Genomic DNA, 23,276 nt, shown 5'->3' on the forward strand with positions numbered 1-23,276 from the left:
ATAGTCAGATAATACGGAGATCTTGGTTACGTATATCTGCAGATATAGGGTTAAGCCCCCAGGCCGATCGACAAGGCTTCTCCGTCACTGGGGGTCCCTAATATTAGGTATGGGTCCGGGGTGCAGGACCCCATAACGTCGGCACAGGTCGGCTACCCCAGGTCAGCACACAGGTGAGAGTTAATAGGGTTAATAAGAAGCACAGAAGTGCTATGTAAGTGGTGTGATTAAAATAATACAAAAATATATACAAAGTGATAGGGAAAATCATAAGTGTTAATAAAGTGTTAGGGTGTGCCGACCTGAAGCAGCCCAGCCATACCGACCCAGGGGCCACCACACCTCACACCCACACCACAAATAATTACAAATATGTCTGGGTTGAATTCCCAGTGTAAGGCCACATGGTAATGGCTCCTACAGCATCTGAGAGCCAGCTTACCTGGGGATACCCCTGGCTTCCCCTATGGCAGTCTAGAGTCAGCAATCCCTCCTAATGCTGACCCATTCATGCCTCTCAATACAATGCAAAAAATGGTGAGCTGCTCAATCAGATAGTGATGTCACTCAGGTGCTAAAAGGGAGGGGTAATTCTGTGTAGGAAAAAACAATGGTTCCCTAATGCACACCGAGTGAAAAATATTCCTACATAATAGTCAGATAATACGGAGATCTTGGTTACGTATATCTGCAGATATAGGGTTAAGCCCCCAGGCCGATCGACAAGGCTTCTCCGTCACTGGGGGTCCCTAATATTAGGTATGGGTCCGGGGTGCAGGACCCCATAACGTCGGCACAGGTCGGCTACCCCAGGTCAGCACACAGGTGAGAGTTAATAGGGTTAATAAGAAGCACAGAAGTGCTATGTAAGTGGTGTGATTAAAATAATACAAAAATATATACAAAGTGATAGGGAAAATCATAAGTGTTAATAAAGTGTTAGGGTGTGCCGACCTGAAGCAGCCCAGCCATACCGACCCAGGGGCCACCACACCTCACACCCACACCACAAATAATTACAAATATGTCTGGGTTGAATTCCCAGTGTAAGGCCACATGGTAATGGCTCCTACAGCATCTGAGAGCCAGCTTACCTGGGGATACCCCTGGCTTCCCCTATGGCAGTCTAGAGTCAGCAATCCCTCCTAATGCTGACCCATTCATGCCTCTCAATACAATGCAAAAAATGGTGAGCTGCTCAATCAGATAGTGATGTCACTCAGGTGCTAAAAGGGAGGGGTAATTCTGTGTAGGAAAAAACAATGGTTCCCTAATGCACACCGAGTGAAAAATATTCCTACATAATAGTCAGATAATACGGAGATCTTGGTTACGTATATCTGCAGATATAGGGTTAAGCCCCCAGGCCGATCGACAAGGCTTCTCCGTCACTGGGGGTCCCTAATATTAGGTATGGGTCCGGGGTGCAGGACCCCATAACGTCGGCACAGGTCGGCTACCCCAGGTCAGCACACAGGTGAGAGTTAATAGGGTTAATAAGAAGCACAGAAGTGCTATGTAAGTGGTGTGATTAAAATAATACAAAAATATATACAAAGTGATAGGGAAAATCATAAGTGTTAATAAAGTGTTAGGGTGTGCCGACCTGAAGCAGCCCAGCCATACCGACCCAGGGGCCACCACACCTCACACCCACACCACAAATAATTACAAATATGTCTGGGTTGAATTCCCAGTGTAAGGCCACATGGTAATGGCTCCTACAGCACCTGAGTGACATCACTATCTGATTGAGCAGCTCACCATTTTTTGCATTGTATTGAGAGGCATGAATGGGTCAGCATTAGGAGGGATTGCTGACTCTAGACTGCCATAGGGGAAGCCAGGGGTATCCCCAGGTAAGCTGGCTCTCAGATGCTGTAGGAGCCATTACCATGTGGCCTTACACTGGGAATTCAACCCAGACATATTTGTAATTATTTGTGGTGTGGGTGTGAGGTGTGGTGGCCCCTGGGTCGGTATGGCTGGGCTGCTTCAGGTCGGCACACCCTAACACTTTATTAACACTTATGATTTTCCCTATCACTTTGTATATATTTTTGTATTATTTTAATCACACCACTTACATAGCACTTCTGTGCTTCTTATTAACCCTATTAACTCTCACCTGTGTGCTGACCTGGGGTAGCCGACCTGTGCCGACGTTATGGGGTCCTGCACCCCGGACCCATACCTAATATTAGGGACCCCCAGTGACGGAGAAGCCTTGTCGATCGGCCTGGGGGCTTAACCCTATATCTGCAGATATACGTAACCAAGATCTCCGTATTATCTGACTATTATGTAGGAATATTTTTCACTCGGTGTGCATTAGGGAACCATTGTTTTTTCCTACACAGAATTACCCCTCCCTTTTAGCACCTGAGTGACATCACTATCTGATTGAGCAGCTCACCATTTTTTGCATTGTATTGAGAGGCATGAATGGGTCAGCATTAGGAGGGATTGCTGACTCTAGACTGCCATAGGGGAAGCCAGGGGTATCCCCAGGTAAGCTGGCTCTCAGATGCTGTAGGAGCCATTACCATGTGGCCTTACACTGGGAATTCAACCCAGACATATTTGTAATTATTTGTGGTGTGGGTGTGAGGTGTGGTGGCCCCTGGGTCGGTATGGCTGGGCTGCTTCAGGTCGGCACACCCTAACACTTTATTAACACTTATGATTTTCCCTATCACTTTGTATATATTTTTGTATTATTTTAATCACACCACTTACATAGCACTTCTGTGCTTCTTATTAACCCTATTAACTCTCACCTGTGTGCTGACCTGGGGTAGCCGACCTGTGCCGACGTTATGGGGTCCTGCACCCCGGACCCATACCTAATATTAGGGACCCCCAGTGACGGAGAAGCCTTGTCGATCGGCCTGGGGGCTTAACCCTATATCTGCAGATATACGTAACCAAGATCTCCGTATTATCTGACTATTATGTAGGAATATTTTTCACTCGGTGTGCATTAGGGAACCATTGTTTTTTCCTACACAGAATTACCCCTCCCTTTTAGCACCTGAGTGACATCACTATCTGATTGAGCAGCTCACCATTTTTTGCATTGTATTGAGAGGCATGAATGGGTCAGCATTAGGAGGGATTGCTGACTCTAGACTGCCATAGGGGAAGCCAGGGGTATCCCCAGGTAAGCTGGCTCTCAGATGCTGTAGGAGCCATTACCATGTGGCCTTACACTGGGAATTCAACCCAGACATATTTGTAATTATTTGTGGTGTGGGTGTGAGGTGTGGTGGCCCCTGGGTCGGTATGGCTGGGCTGCTTCAGGTCGGCACACCCTAACACTTTATTAACACTTATGATTTTCCCTATCACTTTGTATATATTTTTGTATTATTTTAATCACACCACTTACATAGCACTTCTGTGCTTCTTATTAACCCTATTAACTCTCACCTGTGTGCTGACCTGGGGTAGCCGACCTGTGCCGACGTTATGGGGTCCTGCACCCCGGACCCATACCTAATATTAGGGACCCCCAGTGACGGAGAAGCCTTGTCGATCGGCCTGGGGGCTTAACCCTATATCTGCAGATATACGTAACCAAGATCTCCGTATTATCTGACTATTATGTAGGAATATTTTTCACTCGGTGTGCATTAGGGAACCATTGTTTTTTCCTACACAGAATTACCCCTCCCTTTTAGCACCTGAGTGACATCACTATCTGATTGAGCAGCTCACCATTTTTTGCATTGTATTGAGAGGCATGAATGGGTCAGCATTAGGAGGGATTGCTGACTCTAGACTGCCATAGGGGAAGCCAGGGGTATCCCCAGGTAAGCTGGCTCTCAGATGCTGTAGGAGCCATTACCATGTGGCCTTACACTGGGAATTCAACCCAGACATATTTGTAATTATTTGTGGTGTGGGTGTGAGGTGTGGTGGCCCCTGGGTCGGTATGGCTGGGCTGCTTCAGGTCGGCACACCCTAACACTTTATTAACACTTATGATTTTCCCTATCACTTTGTATATATTTTTGTATTATTTTAATCACACCACTTACATAGCACTTCTGTGCTTCTTATTAACCCTATTAACTCTCACCTGTGTGCTGACCTGGGGTAGCCGACCTGTGCCGACGTTATGGGGTCCTGCACCCCGGACCCATACCTAATATTAGGGACCCCCAGTGACGGAGAAGCCTTGTCGATCGGCCTGGGGGCTTAACCCTATATCTGCAGATATACGTAACCAAGATCTCCGTATTATCTGACTATTATGTAGGAATATTTTTCACTCGGTGTGCATTAGGGAACCATTGTTTTTTCCTACACAGAATTACCCCTCCCTTTTAGCACCTGAGTGACATCACTATCTGATTGAGCAGCTCACCATTTTTTGCATTGTATTGAGAGGCATGAATGGGTCAGCATTAGGAGGGATTGCTGACTCTAGACTGCCATAGGGGAAGCCAGGGGTATCCCCAGGTAAGCTGGCTCTCAGATGCTGTAGGAGCCATTACCATGTGGCCTTACACTGGGAATTCAACCCAGACATATTTGTAATTATTTGTGGTGTGGGTGTGAGGTGTGGTGGCCCCTGGGTCGGTATGGCTGGGCTGCTTCAGGTCGGCACACCCTAACACTTTATTAACACTTATGATTTTCCCTATCACTTTGTATATATTTTTGTATTATTTTAATCACACCACTTACATAGCACTTCTGTGCTTCTTATTAACCCTATTAACTCTCACCTGTGTGCTGACCTGGGGTAGCCGACCTGTGCCGACGTTATGGGGTCCTGCACCCCGGACCCATACCTAATATTAGGGACCCCCAGTGACGGAGAAGCCTTGTCGATCGGCCTGGGGGCTTAACCCTATATCTGCAGATATACGTAACCAAGATCTCCGTATTATCTGACTATTATGTAGGAATATTTTTCACTCGGTGTGCATTAGGGAACCATTGTTTTTTCCTACACAGAATTACCCCTCCCTTTTAGCACCTGAGTGACATCACTATCTGATTGAGCAGCTCACCATTTTTTGCATTGTATTGAGAGGCATGAATGGGTCAGCATTAGGAGGGATTGCTGACTCTAGACTGCCATAGGGGAAGCCAGGGGTATCCCCAGGTAAGCTGGCTCTCAGATGCTGTAGGAGCCATTACCATGTGGCCTTACACTGGGAATTCAACCCAGACATATTTGTAATTATTTGTGGTGTGGGTGTGAGGTGTGGTGGCCCCTGGGTCGGTATGGCTGGGCTGCTTCAGGTCGGCACACCCTAACACTTTATTAACACTTATGATTTTCCCTATCACTTTGTATATATTTTTGTATTATTTTAATCACACCACTTACATAGCACTTCTGTGCTTCTTATTAACCCTATTAACTCTCACCTGTGTGCTGACCTGGGGTAGCCGACCTGTGCCGACGTTATGGGGTCCTGCACCCCGGACCCATACCTAATATTAGGGACCCCCAGTGACGGAGAAGCCTTGTCGATCGGCCTGGGGGCTTAACCCTATATCTGCAGATATACGTAACCAAGATCTCCGTATTATCTGACTATTATGTAGGAATATTTTTCACTCGGTGTGCATTAGGGAACCATTGTTTTTTCCTACACAGAATTACCCCTCCCTTTTAGCACCTGAGTGACATCACTATCTGATTGAGCAGCTCACCATTTTTTGCATTGGATGGTGAACTGACCAGACATCTCACCTAGCTCCTTCAGGAAATCGTGTGGGAGACCCTGGTCCATGGAGAAGGAAGACCCTACGTCTCCTTAAAACAACGCTGCTCATGATGCCAAGTACAGAATCCCTGCTGGGAAACACGGTGGGGGAAAAAGCTTTGGGGAAGTTTATCTGCTCCAGGGACTGAGGCACTAGCCGCAACAGAGTGCACAGTGGATGGAGCAATATACAGACAAATATTGTGGACTACCCCACGCTTTCTGTAAGATTTACAGGACAATGACAGAAAGATATAGAGCAAACGTTACATTGGATGACATAAAATAGCAATCTCCTGGAGTAGCCCAGGCAAGTTCCTAGATATTTCATCCCATCCAGAATCTGTGGAATGATGTGTAAATTGTCGTTCACCATCGATTTACATCCACCATGATGAAACACGATCCATTGTGTAAAGAATAATGGATTACAGCCAGGGTCATCTTCTTATATGCACACTGGGCAGATGCCCAGGGCCTCAGAATTCTAGGGGTCTCCAAGCAGGGGCAGGTGGTGGAAGGGCCGGTGCAAGGTCTCCCTGCACCCTAGGCAAAGCTTCAGCCCAGCGCCCCCTAACCAGCAAACCCCACACTACTACCACCTCTCGGAGGGGAGATGCAGGTGTCCACTAGGTGGGTTGGGGTGATTTTCATCATTATACATATACAGAGAAAATGGACAACACTCAAGGACTCTAAAAGTGATAAAGTATATTGGACAATATATATTTAATTAGGGTTGTGTACGGGATGTCGTCAGAATACTGACAGTGTCACCCCGACCATCTTAATACCAACATTTTGAATTAAATGAATTAACCTTACCCCTTACCCTTCCCCTCAACCTCCTTTCCCGAAGCCTAACCCTAACCATCCCCAGCATACTAACATTCTAGATGCCGGCTCTCAGAATTCCGGCGTTGGCATTCTGATTGCCGGCATCCCATCTGCTGAGATGCCAACTACATCCCTTTAATTGTATATGTACACATACTGTACATATTTACACAGACATACTTATATTTGTATGTTATTGTGTTCCATCATCCCATCTGTAAGTTCATTACTAACCCCACCTCCTCCATTTTGTGGCGCCCTCCAGTGGCAGCCGCCTAAAGCTGCCTAATGGTAGAGCCGGCCCTGGGTGGTGGTTACACAATCAGAGCGTCAAAGAAGCAATCTCTGCCTGCTTCCCAACCTGCAGCCAGACAGTGAATGGATGTCTCATGCTGATTGGTTGGTGACTGGAGCTATCCACAAATCAGAGTGCTGACAGCTATTCGCTGTATGGAGGAGACGGCACAGGACTGCAGGAAGGGTAAGTTATGAGTTTTTTAGTTGGGTGGTTATGGGTCCAAATGCATTGCTTTGCCCATCGACTACAATGCTTTTAATATGGTCTTGGTGACCACTGCAGTGTCTAGATGTGATAAGCTGGACGGCTTCAATGTGTATCTACCAGGTAATAAAATAAGAGGGGTCTATTACTTTCATTTATTAACTAAACATTTATTTATACAGCGCCAGCTAATTATTTTAAGCTTTATAATTGGAATAAATTATTGCCTTTTTTTAAATTTGACATTACAGCGCTTTGTCTTGAACCGCGGTACATTCCAGGAAAATCCATTCTGCTTATAAGAGCAGAGAAAAATGTGAAAACTAACAAAGGGATGAATGCTTTGCTCAGTCACTACAGCTGGCAGGCTGGATTATTTTGTAGATATTATCTGACATTGTCAAGATAATAACAGCGCGTCAAAATCATTTTTTGGTTTGCTTTTCCATATTCCTGGTATATTGTCTTGGGGAGCGCTGCATTCATCCCCCGCTGCACTTATGAGAGAATAACTGATCACAGCCCAAAGTGCGCTGTCCTACTGCTGACGTCACTGACTGCTCTCCGCCACTCATTTCTCCTCTGTCCTCTCCAATAGGAAAGCAAATAGTTGTTGACAGTCCTTGCTGTAATATCTGCATGGATCTGGCAAGGTGAATGGATGAGGTGTAAGTTCATATTGTGAGAAGAAAATAAAAGGAAGTTGGCGAGCAAACAGCATAGGTCCTGAGGGTGGGGGTAGCGGTACAGATTACCCATTGTGTGATATGATCTATCGTCAGATCTGCTATGTCTTCAGAGGGGTTGGGTATGTCCGCCAGTCACAATACCGACGGCGGGATCCTGGCTGGTACATGGCCGTGGGGGGGGGGGGGGGCGAGCGCAACGAAGCCCCTTGCGGGCTTGGTGGCTCACTGCTCTCACCACAGGTTCTATTCCCACGCTATAGGTGTCGTGGACACCCGAGTGGGAATAGTCCCTGTTGGTCGGCATGCCCTCCGGCGGGATTTTCAGATACTAGGATCCTGGCGTCGGTATTCCGCCGGTCACATAACCGCCTCCCATTCAGAGGTTCCTAAACTCTTTCATTACATTCCAAGTTTTAAGGACAGCCATGCTTGGGCACAGGTGATTTAATGAGTACCTCAGTCAATTTGATTTAGCCATCTGGGCTCAGGCATGGATATCCTTAAAACCTGGACTGTAACAGCGGAGTTTGCAAACCTCTGCACTAAGCCCTACCTCTAACCATAACTCCCAACATCCAGGACGTCTAACATGGGACCCCCCCTCCATATGTCCAAAAGGGGGTGTGGTCAATGTAAAAGGGGCGTGTCCTTGCGAAAATGACGCTATTGCAAACCACCACCCCGCTTTCATCACTGTGGGGGCACGGCCAGCGCTTTGTGAGCTGCTGAACCGTGCCCCCCGTTCCTCTGTCTCCTGTGAATAAAGTAACAGGGGGCCTCTAAACTACCCCCCCCCCCGTGCCGTAACTAGACACTTTAGCGCTGTGTGCAAGAAACAGCATCGCGCCCCCCCCCCCCCCCAAAACAGGGCTGAGGCACGCACCAGAAATATAGGGGTGTGGCTTCATGGGGAAGGGGCATGGCCACAAAATACTACCAATTCATATTACGCTGTATAGAAGTCTTCATTATTCAAATTACGCCACACAGTAACGCCACACAGTAGCGCCACTTACACACATTACACCAGGTAGAGCCCCATTTTACACATTATGCCAGGTAGAGTCCCCCTTTTACACATTACGGCGGCAGCGTCCCCCTTTTTACACATTAGTCAGAGTCCCTCTTTTTACACATTATGCCAGGTAGAGTCCCTTTTTACACAGTGGCAGAGTTTTACACAGTTTACGGCGGCAGCGTCCCCCTTTTTACACATTAGTCAGAGTCCCTCTTTTTACACATTATGCCAGGTAGAGTCCCTTTTTACACAGTGGCAGAGTCTCCCTTTTACACATTACGGCAGCAGAGTCCCTCTTTTTACACATTACAGCAGGCAGAGTCCCCTTTTACCACATTAGGTAGGCAGAGTCCCCCTTTTTTTACACATTACAGCAGCAGAGTCCCACTTTTTACACATTACATCAGGAGAGTCCAACTTTTTTACACATTAGGGAGGCAGAGTCCCCCTTTTTACAAATTAGGTAAGAGTCCCCCTTTTTACATATTACGGCAGCAAAGTCCCCCTTTTTACACATTACAGCAGCAGTGTCCCCCTTTTTACACATTTGGCAGCAGAGTCTGCCTTTTTTTACACATTACAGCAGGAGAGTCCCCCTTTTTTACACTTAAGTCAGAGTCCATCTTTTTACACATTACAGCAAGAGAGTCCCCCTTTTTCTTTTTCTTTTTTTACACATTAGGCAGGCAGAGACCCCCTTTCTACACATTACGGCAAGAGAGTCTTCCTTTTTTACACATTAGTGAGACAGAGTCCCCCTTTTTACACATTACGGAGGGGAAGAGGATGGGGATAGAGAGGGAAGATAGAGATGCTGTGGCTTAATTTGAGCGACAGCAGGCAGCTTCAGTACCTGGATGTCCCTCTGCAGGAGGGGGGCAGAGCACACAGGGTAGAGACATACACGTACCTGTGTGATCAGCCATACTGGCGTTCTCTTCTTGTGAGCGCGGGCGGCCATGGTGGCGGTGGGGAATGATGGCGGTACATGCACTCGGCAGCTGGAGCTGCCGCCAGTCCATTCAAAAAACTCAGTCCTCCCGGCTCCGGGCATCCCTTCCTGCCCGGCCTGCGTTGTATGGTGTGGAGAGGAGACACACTTGTGCTGTTGGAGCAGGCGATGAGGGGGGAGAGCGGGGCGGAGACGGAGAACACACGGAGAGACAGAGATGACTGCAGTGCCCAGCGCTAATGTAAATCAGCAGTGATGCGTCCGGCTTAGAAGGAGATGGGCACAAAGCTACTATTATTTATTATAGCGGGGAGCACTGCACCTAGTGGCGACCAATAGGGGTGTATGTGGATGGTGCACCCACAGCGCAAATGCGCTGTGTGCTAGGCACCATCCGCCCACATCTAGTTACAGGCCTTCCCACCTCCGCCATTTCGGGATACTGTGTCTCACAGGTGGGACAGCTGGACAGTGCCCGAAAAACAGGACTGTCCTTCCAAAATCGGGACAGTTGGGAGGTGCTGTATGATAGTAGGTGCCAAATCACACTATGGAACAGTGGCACACTGACTGGCTGCACTTCACCCAGGTCAAATTGTCCAGGTACAGACCCCACGTGGGTATGACTGATTAGCTATGGTCAGAAGAATGTTCACCCAACCTCACAGACACTATTGGGAAGGATCAGAATCACGTCACTTGTCACTGCTATAATACACTTTTTATTTTAGTTGGTGTTGGTGTGTGTGTGTGTGTGTGTACATTTTGTCTTTAATTCCTTTGCTGCTAGATACAGTAAGAGATACGCTCCATATTCCCGAATTGTTGTCTCTGCATAGTGCATGCATGACAATCCCCCCCCCCCCTCCGCCTTCCCTCCTTACTCCAAACAGCAGGACATCGCTTTTTGCACAGGTTTCACGGTAGCTGACCACCTCAGTGCACAGTGGCAAGCATGGCTTCAGACACGGTGGGATTAACTCTATCTTATCTTTTTGAAGGCCTGATCTTTTGAAGCTTTCTCCCTCCGGCCAGTCTTTGTACTGTACTTTAGATGTTTATCTGTAGAAAGCCTCGCAGCGCTTTTGGAACAGAAATAATTTTTTATTATTGCTGCGCTTGGTAAAGGAGTTGAACTGTGGTCCCAACCTCGCCCCATATATGTGCCCTATTAAATCGCCCAGCCTTTGTATGTAGTATAAGATCTGGGAGAAATAGAAGTGCCTCCTATTCATAAGGTTTAGAAGAAATGTGCATAATCTACTTCATTTCTAGCCAGAGCCAGACTGAGGGGCTAGGGAATAAGGGGTCCATTTATCAATGATCGCATTTGCATGATATTAGCGCCCAGACCCGCACTGCATAATGCGATCATATCGGGTGAATGTGTCCTGACCACCACGCACACACAACCCCGATCTGTAGTCCATAGACCATACCTTCCAATTATGCCTTCACGGGTCGAGACGCTCATGCGATAAAGAGGCATGGCCTTGCCCGAGTGGGTGTGGTCTTGCTGCATTGACCCGTGGTGCGGCATTTTGGGGGCATGCTCAGCACTCCGGCAGCAGCTGGGCAGCCCCTGCTCTCCTCCTAGCACTGAATAGATGCATACTTGCCTACTCTTCCGGAATGGCCAGGAGGATCCCGAGAATCGGGTGTTCCTCCCAGCACCCCGGAAGAGCAGGCAAATCTCACGATTTCGGGGGCCCCCCATGCCCGACCGCCCACTTAGCAAGTAAAGTGGGCGGTCCGGGCAGGCGATGACGTGATTCTTGTTGAATTGCATCATCATAGCCACGCCCCCTGCTCTATAATGCCGGTAATAGCGGCATTACACAGCGGGGAGCGTGGCTTACATGACGCAATCCCGCAGCCACGCCCCATTCCGCCTCCACTAGGCCCCCGTTCTGCCTCTGGCCCGCCCCCTCTTCATGTCATGGCACTGCCCGCCCCCCTGCCGAGCCGACCTGGCTGCTCTCTCCCGGAGAGAGCAGCCATGAAGTCGGCAAGTATGATAGATGCCGTGCGCATGGCATCTATTCTATTCAGAGATCACTCGCTGCTTTGCAGAGCAAAGCAGCGGTGATCAAAGCCTCCCCAACAGTAATAGGACACTGCGGACCGCGGGAGGGACAGTGTCCAAATAACGGGACTGTCCCGCCGGATTCGGGACAGTTGGAAGGTATGATAGATTACATCGGGCTACCGCCGTGTTCAGATAGGTTTGTAAATCCAACATTTAAGATGACTGCTATACCATGGATCTGAATGATATAGGGCCCTGTTCTTTATAATAATAATAATAATAATGTGGCCAGTTCTTTCTGTGGAGACAGCTGTTCGGAAATGGGGCTCTATTCTCCTGCTGCTTCCGTCCTCTGAGCCTGGGGACTGTGGAAATTATTGGTGGACAATTGTATCCAGGAGAAGATATCAGTGATGTCTTCTGCGTTATATGAATGATGATGAATAACCAAAATCTTAATTTATATGGGTAAACTGTAAATTGCACCATGGTTAATTCATGAGATAAGTTATTAAATGGTCATTAGTCTATTTGCGTCACTATAATCCCCTCGGGTACATTATAAAAGCCTTAAGGTAGGTACACACTAGGGCTGTGCTCCATGAGCGATATCGCCTAGTGTGTCCGGCTCCCGGCCCGCCTCGACGTGGGCATACACACTGCGGGATATCGCCAGCGATATCGCACAGTGATGTCATACCGCGGTCGGGCCGTGCGAGCAACTTTGGACGATGAGTCCAAATTGAGCTGCCTGCCGAGGTGATAGCGAGCCCCGTTAACGAGGTCGATGGACTGCTCATCGTTTACTGCGTACACACTGGGCAATATAGAAAATGATATCGCTCAGGATGGGTCAAAAATGAGCGACGTTGTTTACTGTATCAACTAGTGTGCACAGGCATTTTGTTTTTAGATCTTTTTCTCTGCAAAAGCAAAATTAAGTTATCAGCTTCAACGTTACAGAATACACAGCATGAAGGTCACTGAACCTGGCTAAATGAAATATGATTGTGTACTTGTGCATTAGAAAACCTTCATGTTCCAGTCAAGCAATATCTCTGCCTTGATCTTGGCTGGGTGAATGAATTGCTAGCACAAGCCAACTGGCAAAACATGGAACGATCGTTTAATAAATACAGACAATTTACATGAGACAGTTTCTCGTCCCCTGACCACTTTGCCTTACACAAGAATGGTAAACACACTCCTCCTCTATCGGACTAGTGCAGGCTTTAGTTAGCGCACCATTCTAAGTAGTCAGATGGGATGAGTCACAATTTTCAAGGTCAGTTGAGACAAGAATGGATGTCTATATATTTAATTAGCACGTCATTAGCATTTGCAACTAATTACACAAGATGTTAAGAGGAAGGTCTTTTTTGCTCAAGAAAGAACTGAGGAAAATTGGATCCCAGTCACAATTGGTTATAAAATCCCGATTATGGGTTAAATTTACTAAGATGGGAGTTATATTTAAGATGGGATGTTGCCCATAGCAACCAATCAGATTCTACTTCTCATTTATCTAGCACCTTCTAGAAGATAATACCTGGAATCTGATTGGTTGCTATGGGCAACATCCCACATTAAATAGAACTCCCATCTTAGTAAATGTACCCCTATGTCTCTTATCTCCTCTGCTGACCGCAAAGTACAAATTACCCATTGGCTGAGGGGGATATGAACCTAAAAATTACAGATTGGCCAGGGTGTTTGAACATACAAATTGCAGATTGGCCGAGGGGATATGGGTCGTCATTCCGAGTTGATCGCTAGCTGCATTCATTTGCTGTGCAGCGATGAGGCAAAAAAATCGGCACTTCTGCGCATGCGTACGCGGTGCAATGCGCACGCGCGTCGTACTATTACAAAGAATGATGTAGTTTCACACAAGGTCTAGCGAAGCTTTTCAGTCGCACTGCTGGCCGCAGAGTGATTGACATGAAGTGGGCGTTTCTGGGTGTCAACTGACCGTTTTCAGGGAGTGTTTGGAAAAACGCAGGCGTGGCAGGAAAAACGCAGGTGTGGCTGGGCGAACGCTGGGCGGGTGTGTGACGTCAAAACAGGAACTAAACAGTCTGAAGTGATCGCAAGCGCTGAGTAGGTATTGAGCTACTCTAAAACTGCTCAAAAAAGTTTGTCACTGCACTGCGATCCTTTCGTTCGCACTTCTGCTAAGCTAAAATACACTCCCAGTGGGCGGCGGCATAGCGTTTGCACGGCTGCTAAAAACTGCTAGCGAGCGAATAACTCGGAATGACCCCCATGATCATACAAGGAACTGGAGACATTTTTACAGTACAATAACTAGCTCATTAATACAGCAATAATCTACCATCATAATAATATAAAGATAATCATTACCAATGAACACAGTCTTTAAAATGAAATACAAATTGTTTATAAAGTTTTAGGAAGTATCTTGAGTTACCAGCAGATGGAGTGCCTGTGCCAGTCAAATTGGAGTCATTGCAGTCACATGGACCCAGTTGGACCCCATTCTCCAGCTCCGCCATGTTTATGGAGCCCTAAAAGAAATAAGTCCATATTTGGCACTGGTAGTTTCCAATTACTCACAAACATAATAAAAGAAAACGTTAAAACACAGCATTTTAGTGGCAACACTCTGCTATATTCTCAATAATCATTTTTTTTTAAATCATTTTCAAAGCTGACTTGTGTAAGTATGTCTGAATATGTACAAAGAGAGGACTCTATGGATATCTTTTCATCACCACCAGGGGTGCAATGAGGAGAGGGGGCGTCCATTTTGATTAGCTTGCAGAGCTGGCCAATCACAAGGTTCGTGCAGCTCGGCTGGTTTACTCCTGAAGAGGACAGTAGTATATGTGCCTGGGTCTCTTCCGGAGATAACAGTAGTATATGTGCCTGGGTCTCTTCCGGAGATAACAGTAGTATATGTGCCTAGGTTATACCAGGAGAGAACAGTAGTATATGTGCCTGGGTTACAGCAGGAGAGAGCTGTAGTATATGTGCCTGGGTTACAGCAGGAGAGAACAGTAGTAATATCTATGTGCCTGAGATATAGCAGGAGAGAGCTGTAGTATATGTGCCTGAGATATAGCAGGAGAGAACAGTAGTATATGTGCCTGGGTTACACCAGGAGAGAACAGTAGTATATGTGCCTGGGTTACACCAGGAGAGAGCTGTAGTATATGTGCCTGGGTTATACCAGGAGAGAACAGTAGTATATGTGCCTGGGTTACACCAGGAGAGAACAGTAGTATATGTGCCTGGGTTACAGCAGGAGAGAACAGTAGTAATATGTGCCTGAGATACAGCAGGAGAGAGCTGTAGTATATGTGCCTGGGTTACAGCAGGAGAGAGCTGTAGTATATGTGCCTGGGTTACAGCAGGAGAGAGCTGTAGTATATATGCCTGGGTTATACCAGGAGAGAACAGTAGTATATGTGCCTGGGTTATACCAGGAGAGAACAGTAGTATATGTGCCTGGGTTACAGCAGGAGAGAACAGTAGTATATGCACCTGGGTTACACCAGGCGAGAACAGTAGTATATGTGCCTGGGTTATAACAGGAGAGAGCTGTAGTATATATGCCTGGGTTATACCAGGAAAGAACAGTAGTACAGGTTGAGTCTCCCTTATCCAAAATGCTTGGGACCAGAGGTATTTTGGATATGGGATTTTTCCGTATTTTGGAATAATTGCATACCATAATGAGATATCATGGTGATGGGACCTAAATCTAAGCACAGAATGCATTTATGTTACATATACACCTTATACACACAGCCTGAAGGTCATTTTAGCCAATATTTTTTATAACTTTGTGCATAAAACAAAGTGTGTCTACATTCACATAATTCATTTATGTTTCATATACACCTTATATACACAGCCTGAAGGTCATTTAATACAATATTTTAATAACTTTGTGTATTAAACAAAGTTTGTGTACATTGAGCCATCAGAAAACAAAAGTTTCACTATCTCAGTCTCGCTCAAAAAAGTCCGTATTTCGGAATATTCCGTATTTCGGATATTTGGATATGGGATACTCAACCTGTATATGTGCCTGGGTTACAGCAGGAGAGAACAGTAGTAATATGTGCCTGGGTTACACCAGGAGAGAACAGTAGTATATGTGCCTGGGTTACAGCAGGAGAGAACAGTAGTAATATGTGCCTGAGATACAGCAGGAGAGAGCTGTAGTATATGTGCCTGGGTTACAGCAGGAGAGAGCTGTAGTATATGTGCCTGGGTTACAGCAGGAGAGAGATGTAGTATATGTGCCTGGGTTACAGCAGGAGAGAGCTGTAGTATATGTGCCTGGGTTACACCAGGAAAGAGCTGTAGTATATGTGCCTGGGTTATACCAGGAGAGAACAGTAGTATATGTGCCTGGGTTACAGCAGGAGAGAACAGTAGTATAATATGCGCCTGGGTTACACCAGGGTCTGTGGCTTCATAGTGAAAGTAGTAAATGCTAAAATTGCAGTGTTCAAGTCATGCACAATGTTAGCCTGGATTATTGATGACTAATAAAGTCACATATACTATGTGTATCGGGACAGATGGGAGGTATGGATTACTGTAGTGATGCAAAAAGATTCCAGCAGGCATACTGCTGTAGCATCAGCATAAGTAGGAGGGATTCAGTCATATTCAGCCAATCAGAAGTGGATGCCAATTTTCATCATCGTCATTATCATCAGGTCAGATTTTTTTGCAGCAGCGCAAACATCTGCCAGTCATCCACGTCCAAAGGTGCATGTAACATGCGTCTTTCTTATGGTCAGCATGAGATTGGAGATTGGAGCCTGCACACGGTCCCCCTCCTCTCTTAAAGCGCCTTTGCCCTAAACGCAATGGATGCGCATGAATTGCGCATAATGAGCAGTTGAAGAAAAAAAGCAACGCATGCGGGGAAAACGTCACAAAACGCGTTACTTTTGTCTCTTCATAAGCCCCCTGATCTCAGCCTTGGCTTTGAGAGGGAACAATATTCTGTAATAAATGATTTAACCTCTGTGTTTCATGTGTAATGCATTTGATGCGTGAAGGAGGGAGAAACAATCTCTTATGTGGGCACTTTATTTATTCATCAAACTGGTTACTGAGGCTACAGGATTGACTGGCAGAAAAAAATGACAGCAGTCAGTGAGCAACTTCTAAAGGCACAGTTGATTGACACTCAGGGGATGCATGCAGGTATGCCCAGAGAGATGATTCTATGTTTTCCAGGCAAAAAGATTGAAAAAGCATGTTTTTCTATCCGGATCACTGATGTCTTTGAAGAATCCCCTGCATTGTGTGCCACTGAGCAATGCAACCGCTCCGGAAGAACGATTTGTTTTGTGTTATGCAGCTCCAGTGTGGCATTTGGGTATTATACTTTGGCTCATTGTTTGGCTTTTCCGACTGTAGGTCTCTGGCAGACTTCTGTCATTTATGTAATGTTTAACTTAGTTCCATCAGTTTTGCCCTCTGTTTTGACATATTTTATATCTCTATAGAAGAGAAGGATCCCCAATGTGTTATACTCCTGCCCGCAGGTTCCTGGTATGGATAATGTTCTTCGGATGTGTAAGGCGTGTGCCAAACATAGCGCCATAGTAATGAGAATGTTCAATCTTCTGCGCCAAATTATAGCCCCCATTGGAGCACCAGGGTCCCGGAGACTTAGCTGCGGCATGCATCCTTTTTTCTCAAAATTTGCATCTTATTTGCACCGCTAAAGCGGACAAGAAGTGACAAAACTACATTGCTAGCGTATACTGACCACTGGGGCTTGCGATACTTGTACATCTGTGTGTCCACACACTTAGCAATATAGTAAACTATAACGCTCATTTTCCCCCTCCTGAGCAAAACTATATCGCCCAGTGTGTATGCCGCCAACTACAAACGATGCACAGCCATGCGGGTCGTTAACGACCCTTGGTCTCGGCCATGCATGCTCCAGGCGACGGCGGCATGACGTCATTGTGCGATATCACAGTGTCTGCCCGCCGTAGGGCGGCCCGGCCTAGGACGGGTAACACTAGGCGATGTCGCTTACCAGGCACATACAGTAGCCTAGTGTGTACCCACATTTAGACTTAATATCTAGGGGAAAACATTTGCTATGCTACCCATATCAGAGCATCTCAGTCGCACCAAGCTACCTGCGCTGTAAGGTCTATAGGCGCTATGGGTATAAGCAGGGCCGTCTTTTCGTATGGGCTCAATGGGCACTTGCCCAAGGGCCCCAGGAGTATAAGGGCCCTAGGCTGATAGTTGAGGGTCCCCTCTTTCCGGGAGTACCAGATTTTTTAAAATCGGGCAAGGGGAACCAGAGATATCCGACTTTAAAGCAGTGGTCCCCATCCAAGCATGTTAATTGCTCTTCCCAGCCAGATATCTCGGATTCTGTTTGACTTATAGTTTTTCTGAGGATAAATTCCAAAAGCTGGGACTCTCCCCTTTTGGGGAACACTGGCAGCTTGTCTCTACTATGCCCAGAACCAGAGATATCAGCCTTCCAGCAGCTGGTCCCTGCTCCAGCTCTGCACGACTGGTATACATTTTATATTTTCGTTGGTGGATTGCTCTGGCTCCTGAACTCTGATCCCCAAGTCCCCAGAACCTCCTGAAAGGTAAGACTCTTAAGTGTTTTTATCCCATTCAAAGCTAAGAAATCTATTTCCAGGAACTGGAGATATCTGCAGTCAAGCAAGCTGCCCTCTCACCGGAAAATGGTGAATATTAAGCCCACTCCACTATCCACCCCTCCCCTTCGTATAAACACCCCCTACCACCCTGGAAGTCATGTACCAGGGCCCCTTCATTCAGCCCAATGCCCCCTTATACAGTTTAGTGTTCGCTCCGCCAGATCTGTGCAGTAAAGGATTAATTAGCAGAAATTACTGCTCCAGGTCCTACATGCTGAGCTGAAGATAGAACACCCCCTACTGCCCACGGGACATCAAAGCTGCCGCTGCTAGCACCCCCAAACCCTACAGCTGGAGAATAAGTAGGGGCCCCAGTGCAATGTTGTGCCCAGGGGCCCACACTGCTGTTAAGACGGCCCTGGGTATAAGAACACATCTGTAGGTCTCCCTCAGGCTTTCTGGAATACTGTGGATACATTTAGTGTGAGTCCTGTGTCCAACAATGGATTTTTTTTGCCACACTTCCATAGAACGCAAACTTGTGAAGTGTCGGGCTATTGTCCCACAGACAGTTTCTCCCATCGTATTTATTACCTTCAGAGATCAATTCTCTTCCTGTAACTTTTCTCACCCGGATGCTCATTTTTGGAGAAAAAAAATTCTTGTAGACCAATTCCAGGCAGCACACGACATATGTGACATTTAGCATACTCACTGTTTCAATATCATGGACTTCAAAGTGCTCTAGGGGATGTTAAAAGACTTTAAAATCTTCTTATATCCTTCTCCCGATTCAACAGCCTTGTTTTGGATTTGCCTTAATATTCTTTGATCTTCATGAGGAAGCTCTTGTTTGAAAATGCAAAAAACCCCAAAACTGTAGGACATATCATATTGTTACATTTGAGATCAATTAATTATGTCAACTAAAAGATAGCTAAGTGCACTAGATTTTATTATGGTGCACTGTGCACATGCTTGAAAGGGTTGGATTAATTAGTTAAGAAAAGGTTTAGGATTTTTTTTCTCTTATTTGACATGTACTGTAGAGTGCTTGGCATGATGTGAAAGTGCTTGGCATGATGTGAAAGAATGAGAAGGTAAGAATACATCAAACAATTCATGTATTCATACATGATAGCGGTAAATACGTTTTCTTGTAATCTGCATACATCCAGTTGGCAGACTCAGCCTCTGTTGCCTGACAGCAGTAATGAGGAGCTGTCTCTAAGTGGATGATGCAGTTTTTATACAGTACATATGTCAGAAAACGTAAATATAGAATCTATATGCACCAGGTAAACTGTTAAAGGGTTTGCAGCCAGGTGTGGCCAGCTAAATATTACTGCCAGGAGTCAGATGTTGCTGTACCCTGAATAGCCCCCCCCCCCCCCCTGCCCGCCCCCTATTATGTTTTCCTAGTGTCCCTAGGACATGACAAGGCGCATCTGCCAGCGTTAGTCACTTTGGTTTGGCAGATGTCTAGGCAATGCATACATTGGCACACTGTGATAAAACGCTGCAGCTAGCAGGAGGGTGCTTTTCAATTAAATATTCTTTCCAATACACAATTAAAATTTAATTTAAAAAAATTATAGTAATAATTAAAGACACATCTACTTAAGACACTTAGTTGCTGACAGTACTGCCTATTCTTTGACTTAAGTCGATAATTAATAACATGGGCCAAACTTTCTCAGAAATATGCCAGCACACAACACGGTGCAGTGAGCAACTTTTGATTCATTTTCTCATTCACCAGTTTAACAGTTTTTTGTTGACATCCCTGAAAAAAAAAAAAAAAAAAAGAGACAATTCTTCTAGAACGTGTCTGAACTGTTTTTGGGACCCCACTTCCAGTTTTAGGAACACAGTAAAATCTTCAAGGTCCAAATCCAAAGGCTTTACTTTTTCTCTCCACCTCAGTGAAGACGCAAACAGCGTACGAACCATAGACGTCTGGGCATTGAGGAACACACTGCAGCCTGGTGATGCACTTTGTAAAGCTCTGACATAGACATACTTTCTTCATTTTCATTTATGTTGCAGACCGGGGCCAGTAGCACAAAACTCATCATGATGTTATGTAAGAAAAATAATTGCTAAAAGAACAGTTTGAATGATCCCAATATTCCAGCTTCTCCAGTCATTCCCCTGCATTGTGTGGTCTTGGTGACTTTCCTAATCCTCTTGTCATCATGCACGAAGAGGGTAAGTCATTTGTAAGACACTTAAGAGATGCATTATGTGTTGGGTATGCAAATCCCAGACACTGAATGGGACCTACTTACCTATTCATCAGTCTGACTCCTCACTTCCAATAATGTGCCTCTGTGTCTGTAGCAGGGGGTCCAATCGGTCTATTTAAATAACCCCTGCTGGCAGTGATTAACCCCTTGACTGCTGGAGAACTATACCCGAGGCATTCGCAACTTCATGTAGGTTATGACTGATGTAATCCAACTCCATTGTAAGTAGTAATAAAAAGAATAATAATAGGAGTCTTGTTTGCACCAGCTAACTTCAGCAATGGTGGGTGATAATAATTCATATTTCAGACATACCAGCATTTGCATCCCTATACAGTGAATTACTAGTGATAACCCCCAGTAAATACCTTGAGAGGATGCTGCCGACTGGTCCTCTGCTCTCCTCTGTGAATGAAAACCAGCAAGCCCTCCAATCACTGCACTACTGAGCCCGCAATCAGGGTTTTGTGTGATCCTGGGCAGCGTAAGATGCAGGCAGCCAATGACTGCACACAGTCCTGCAGGCACCAGCATTACGAGTAGCTCATTACATGCATTCTCCATGCTACGGTGCCAGCTGACGACTGAAGTTAATGCAGCTGACAGAGTCGGTAGTGGATGAGACGAGCGGAGTGACATCATTATTTAAAGTCATTTTACATGGCTGACACTTATTAGCAGCGGTGCAAATAGATTTAATATCTTTTTTTTTTTTAACCAGTGCTCCAGCCTTGGAAGTAAATGATTGCCGTTTATTTCTTCACTCCACTCTCTGGACATCTAGGGGTCTATTTACTAAGCCCTTGATGGAGATAAAGAAGACGGAGGTAAAGCACCAGACAATCAGCTCCTAACTGTCATGTTACAGGCTGTGTTTGAAAAATAACAGGTAGGAGCTGATTGGCTGGTACTTTATCTCCGGCCACTTTATCTCCACCCAAGGCTTAGTAGGTAAATAGACCTCCTAGATAGCTACCACTCACATTGTACACCCCTGCTTAGAAACCAGAAATGCCGTCAATTTATTAGTGATGTGCTCTTGAAATTTTTCGGGTTTTGTGTTTTGGTTTTGGGTTCGGTTCCGCGGCCGTGTTTTGGGTTCGACCGCGTTTTGGCAAAACCTCACCGAATTTTTTTTGTCGGATTCGGGTGTGTTTTGGATTCGGGTGTTTTTTTCAAAAAACACTAAAAAACAGCTTAAATCATAGAATTTGGGGGTCATTTTGATCCCAAAGTATTATTAACCTCAAAAACCATAATTTCCACTCATTTTCAGTCTATTCTGAACACCTCACACCTCACAATATTATTTTTAGTCCTAAAATTTGCACCGAGGTCGCTGGATGACTAAGCTAAGCGACCCTAGTGGCCGACACAAACACCTGGCCCATCTAGGAGTGGCACTGCAGTGTCACGCAGGATGGCCCTTCCAAAAAACACTCCCCAAACAGCACATGACGCAAAGAAAAAAAGAGGCGCAATGAGGTAGCTGTGTGAGTAAGATAAGCGACCCTAGTGGCCGACACAAACACCTGGCCCATCTAGGAGTGGCACTGCAGTGTCACGCAGGATGGCCCTTCCAAAAAACACTCCCCAAACAGCACATGACGCAAAGAAAAAAAGAGGCGCAATGAGGTAGCTGTGTGAGTAAGCTAAGCGACCCTAGTGGCCGACACAAACACCTGGCCCATCTAGGAGTGGCACTGCAGTGTCACGCAGGATGGCCCTTCCAAAAAACACTCCCCAAACAGCACATGACGCAAAGAAAAAAAGAGGCGCAATGAGGTAGCTGTGTGAGTAAGATAAGCGACCCTAGTGGCCGACACAAACACCTGGCCCATCTAGGAGTGGCACTGCAGTGTCACGCAGGATGGCCCTTCCAAAAAACACTCCCCAAACAGCACATGACGCAAAGAAAAAAAGAGGCGCAATGAGGTAGCTGTGTGAGTAAGATAAGCGACCCTAGTGGCCGACACAAACACCTGGCCCATCTAGGAGTGGCACTGCAGTGTCACGCAGGATGGCCCTTCCAAAAAACACTCCCCAAACAGCACATGACGCAAAGAAAAAAAGAGGCGCAATGAGGTAGCTGTGTGAGTAAGCTAAGCGACCCTAGTGGCCGACACAAACACCTGGCCCATCTAGGAGTGGCACTGCAGTGTCACGCAGGATGGCCCTTCCAAAAAACACTCCCCAAACAGCACATGACGCAAAGAAAAAAAGAGGCGCAATGAGGTAGCTGTGTGAGTAAGATAAGCGACCCTAGTGGCCGACACAAACACCTGGCCCATCTAGGAGTGGCACTGCAGTGTCACGCAGGATGGCCCTTCCAAAAAACACTCCCCAAACAGCACATGACGCAAAGAAAAAAAGAGGCGCAATGAGGTAGCTGTGTGAGTAAGATAAGCGACCCTAGTGGCCGACACAAACACCTGGCCCATCTAGGAGTGGCACTGCAGTGTCACGCAGGATGGCCCTTCCAAAAAATACTCCCCAAACAGCACATGACGCAAAGAAAAATTAAAGAAAAAAGAGGTGCAAGATGGAATTGTCCTTGGGCCCTCCCACCCACCCTTATGTTGTATAAACAGGACATGCACACTTTAACCAACCCATCATTTCAGTGACAGGGTCTG

General features: G+C 46.2%; 1 protein-coding gene across 1 annotated transcript in view; it reads right to left on the minus strand.

The window, feature by feature from the left end:
* LOC134943836 (melanin-concentrating hormone receptor 1-like) overlaps positions 1-21,196 on the minus strand; it is a 61,076-nt gene extending 39,880 nt beyond the window's left edge. The window contains exons 1-2 of the mRNA XM_063932441.1: positions 21,009-21,196; positions 14,188-14,284 (exon numbers count right to left, since the gene is read on the minus strand). Of these exons, the coding sequence (XP_063788511.1) occupies positions 14,188-14,272 (85 nt within the window). The 5' untranslated portion in view covers positions 14,273-14,284; positions 21,009-21,196. The remainder of the gene's footprint in view (positions 1-14,187; positions 14,285-21,008) is intronic.
* Positions 21,197-23,276: the final 2,080 nt, after the last annotated feature.

This window comes from Pseudophryne corroboree, chromosome 7, assembly GCF_028390025.1.
Source record: "Pseudophryne corroboree isolate aPseCor3 chromosome 7, aPseCor3.hap2, whole genome shotgun sequence".
Lineage (NCBI taxonomy): Eukaryota > Metazoa > Chordata > Amphibia > Anura > Myobatrachidae > Pseudophryne > Pseudophryne corroboree.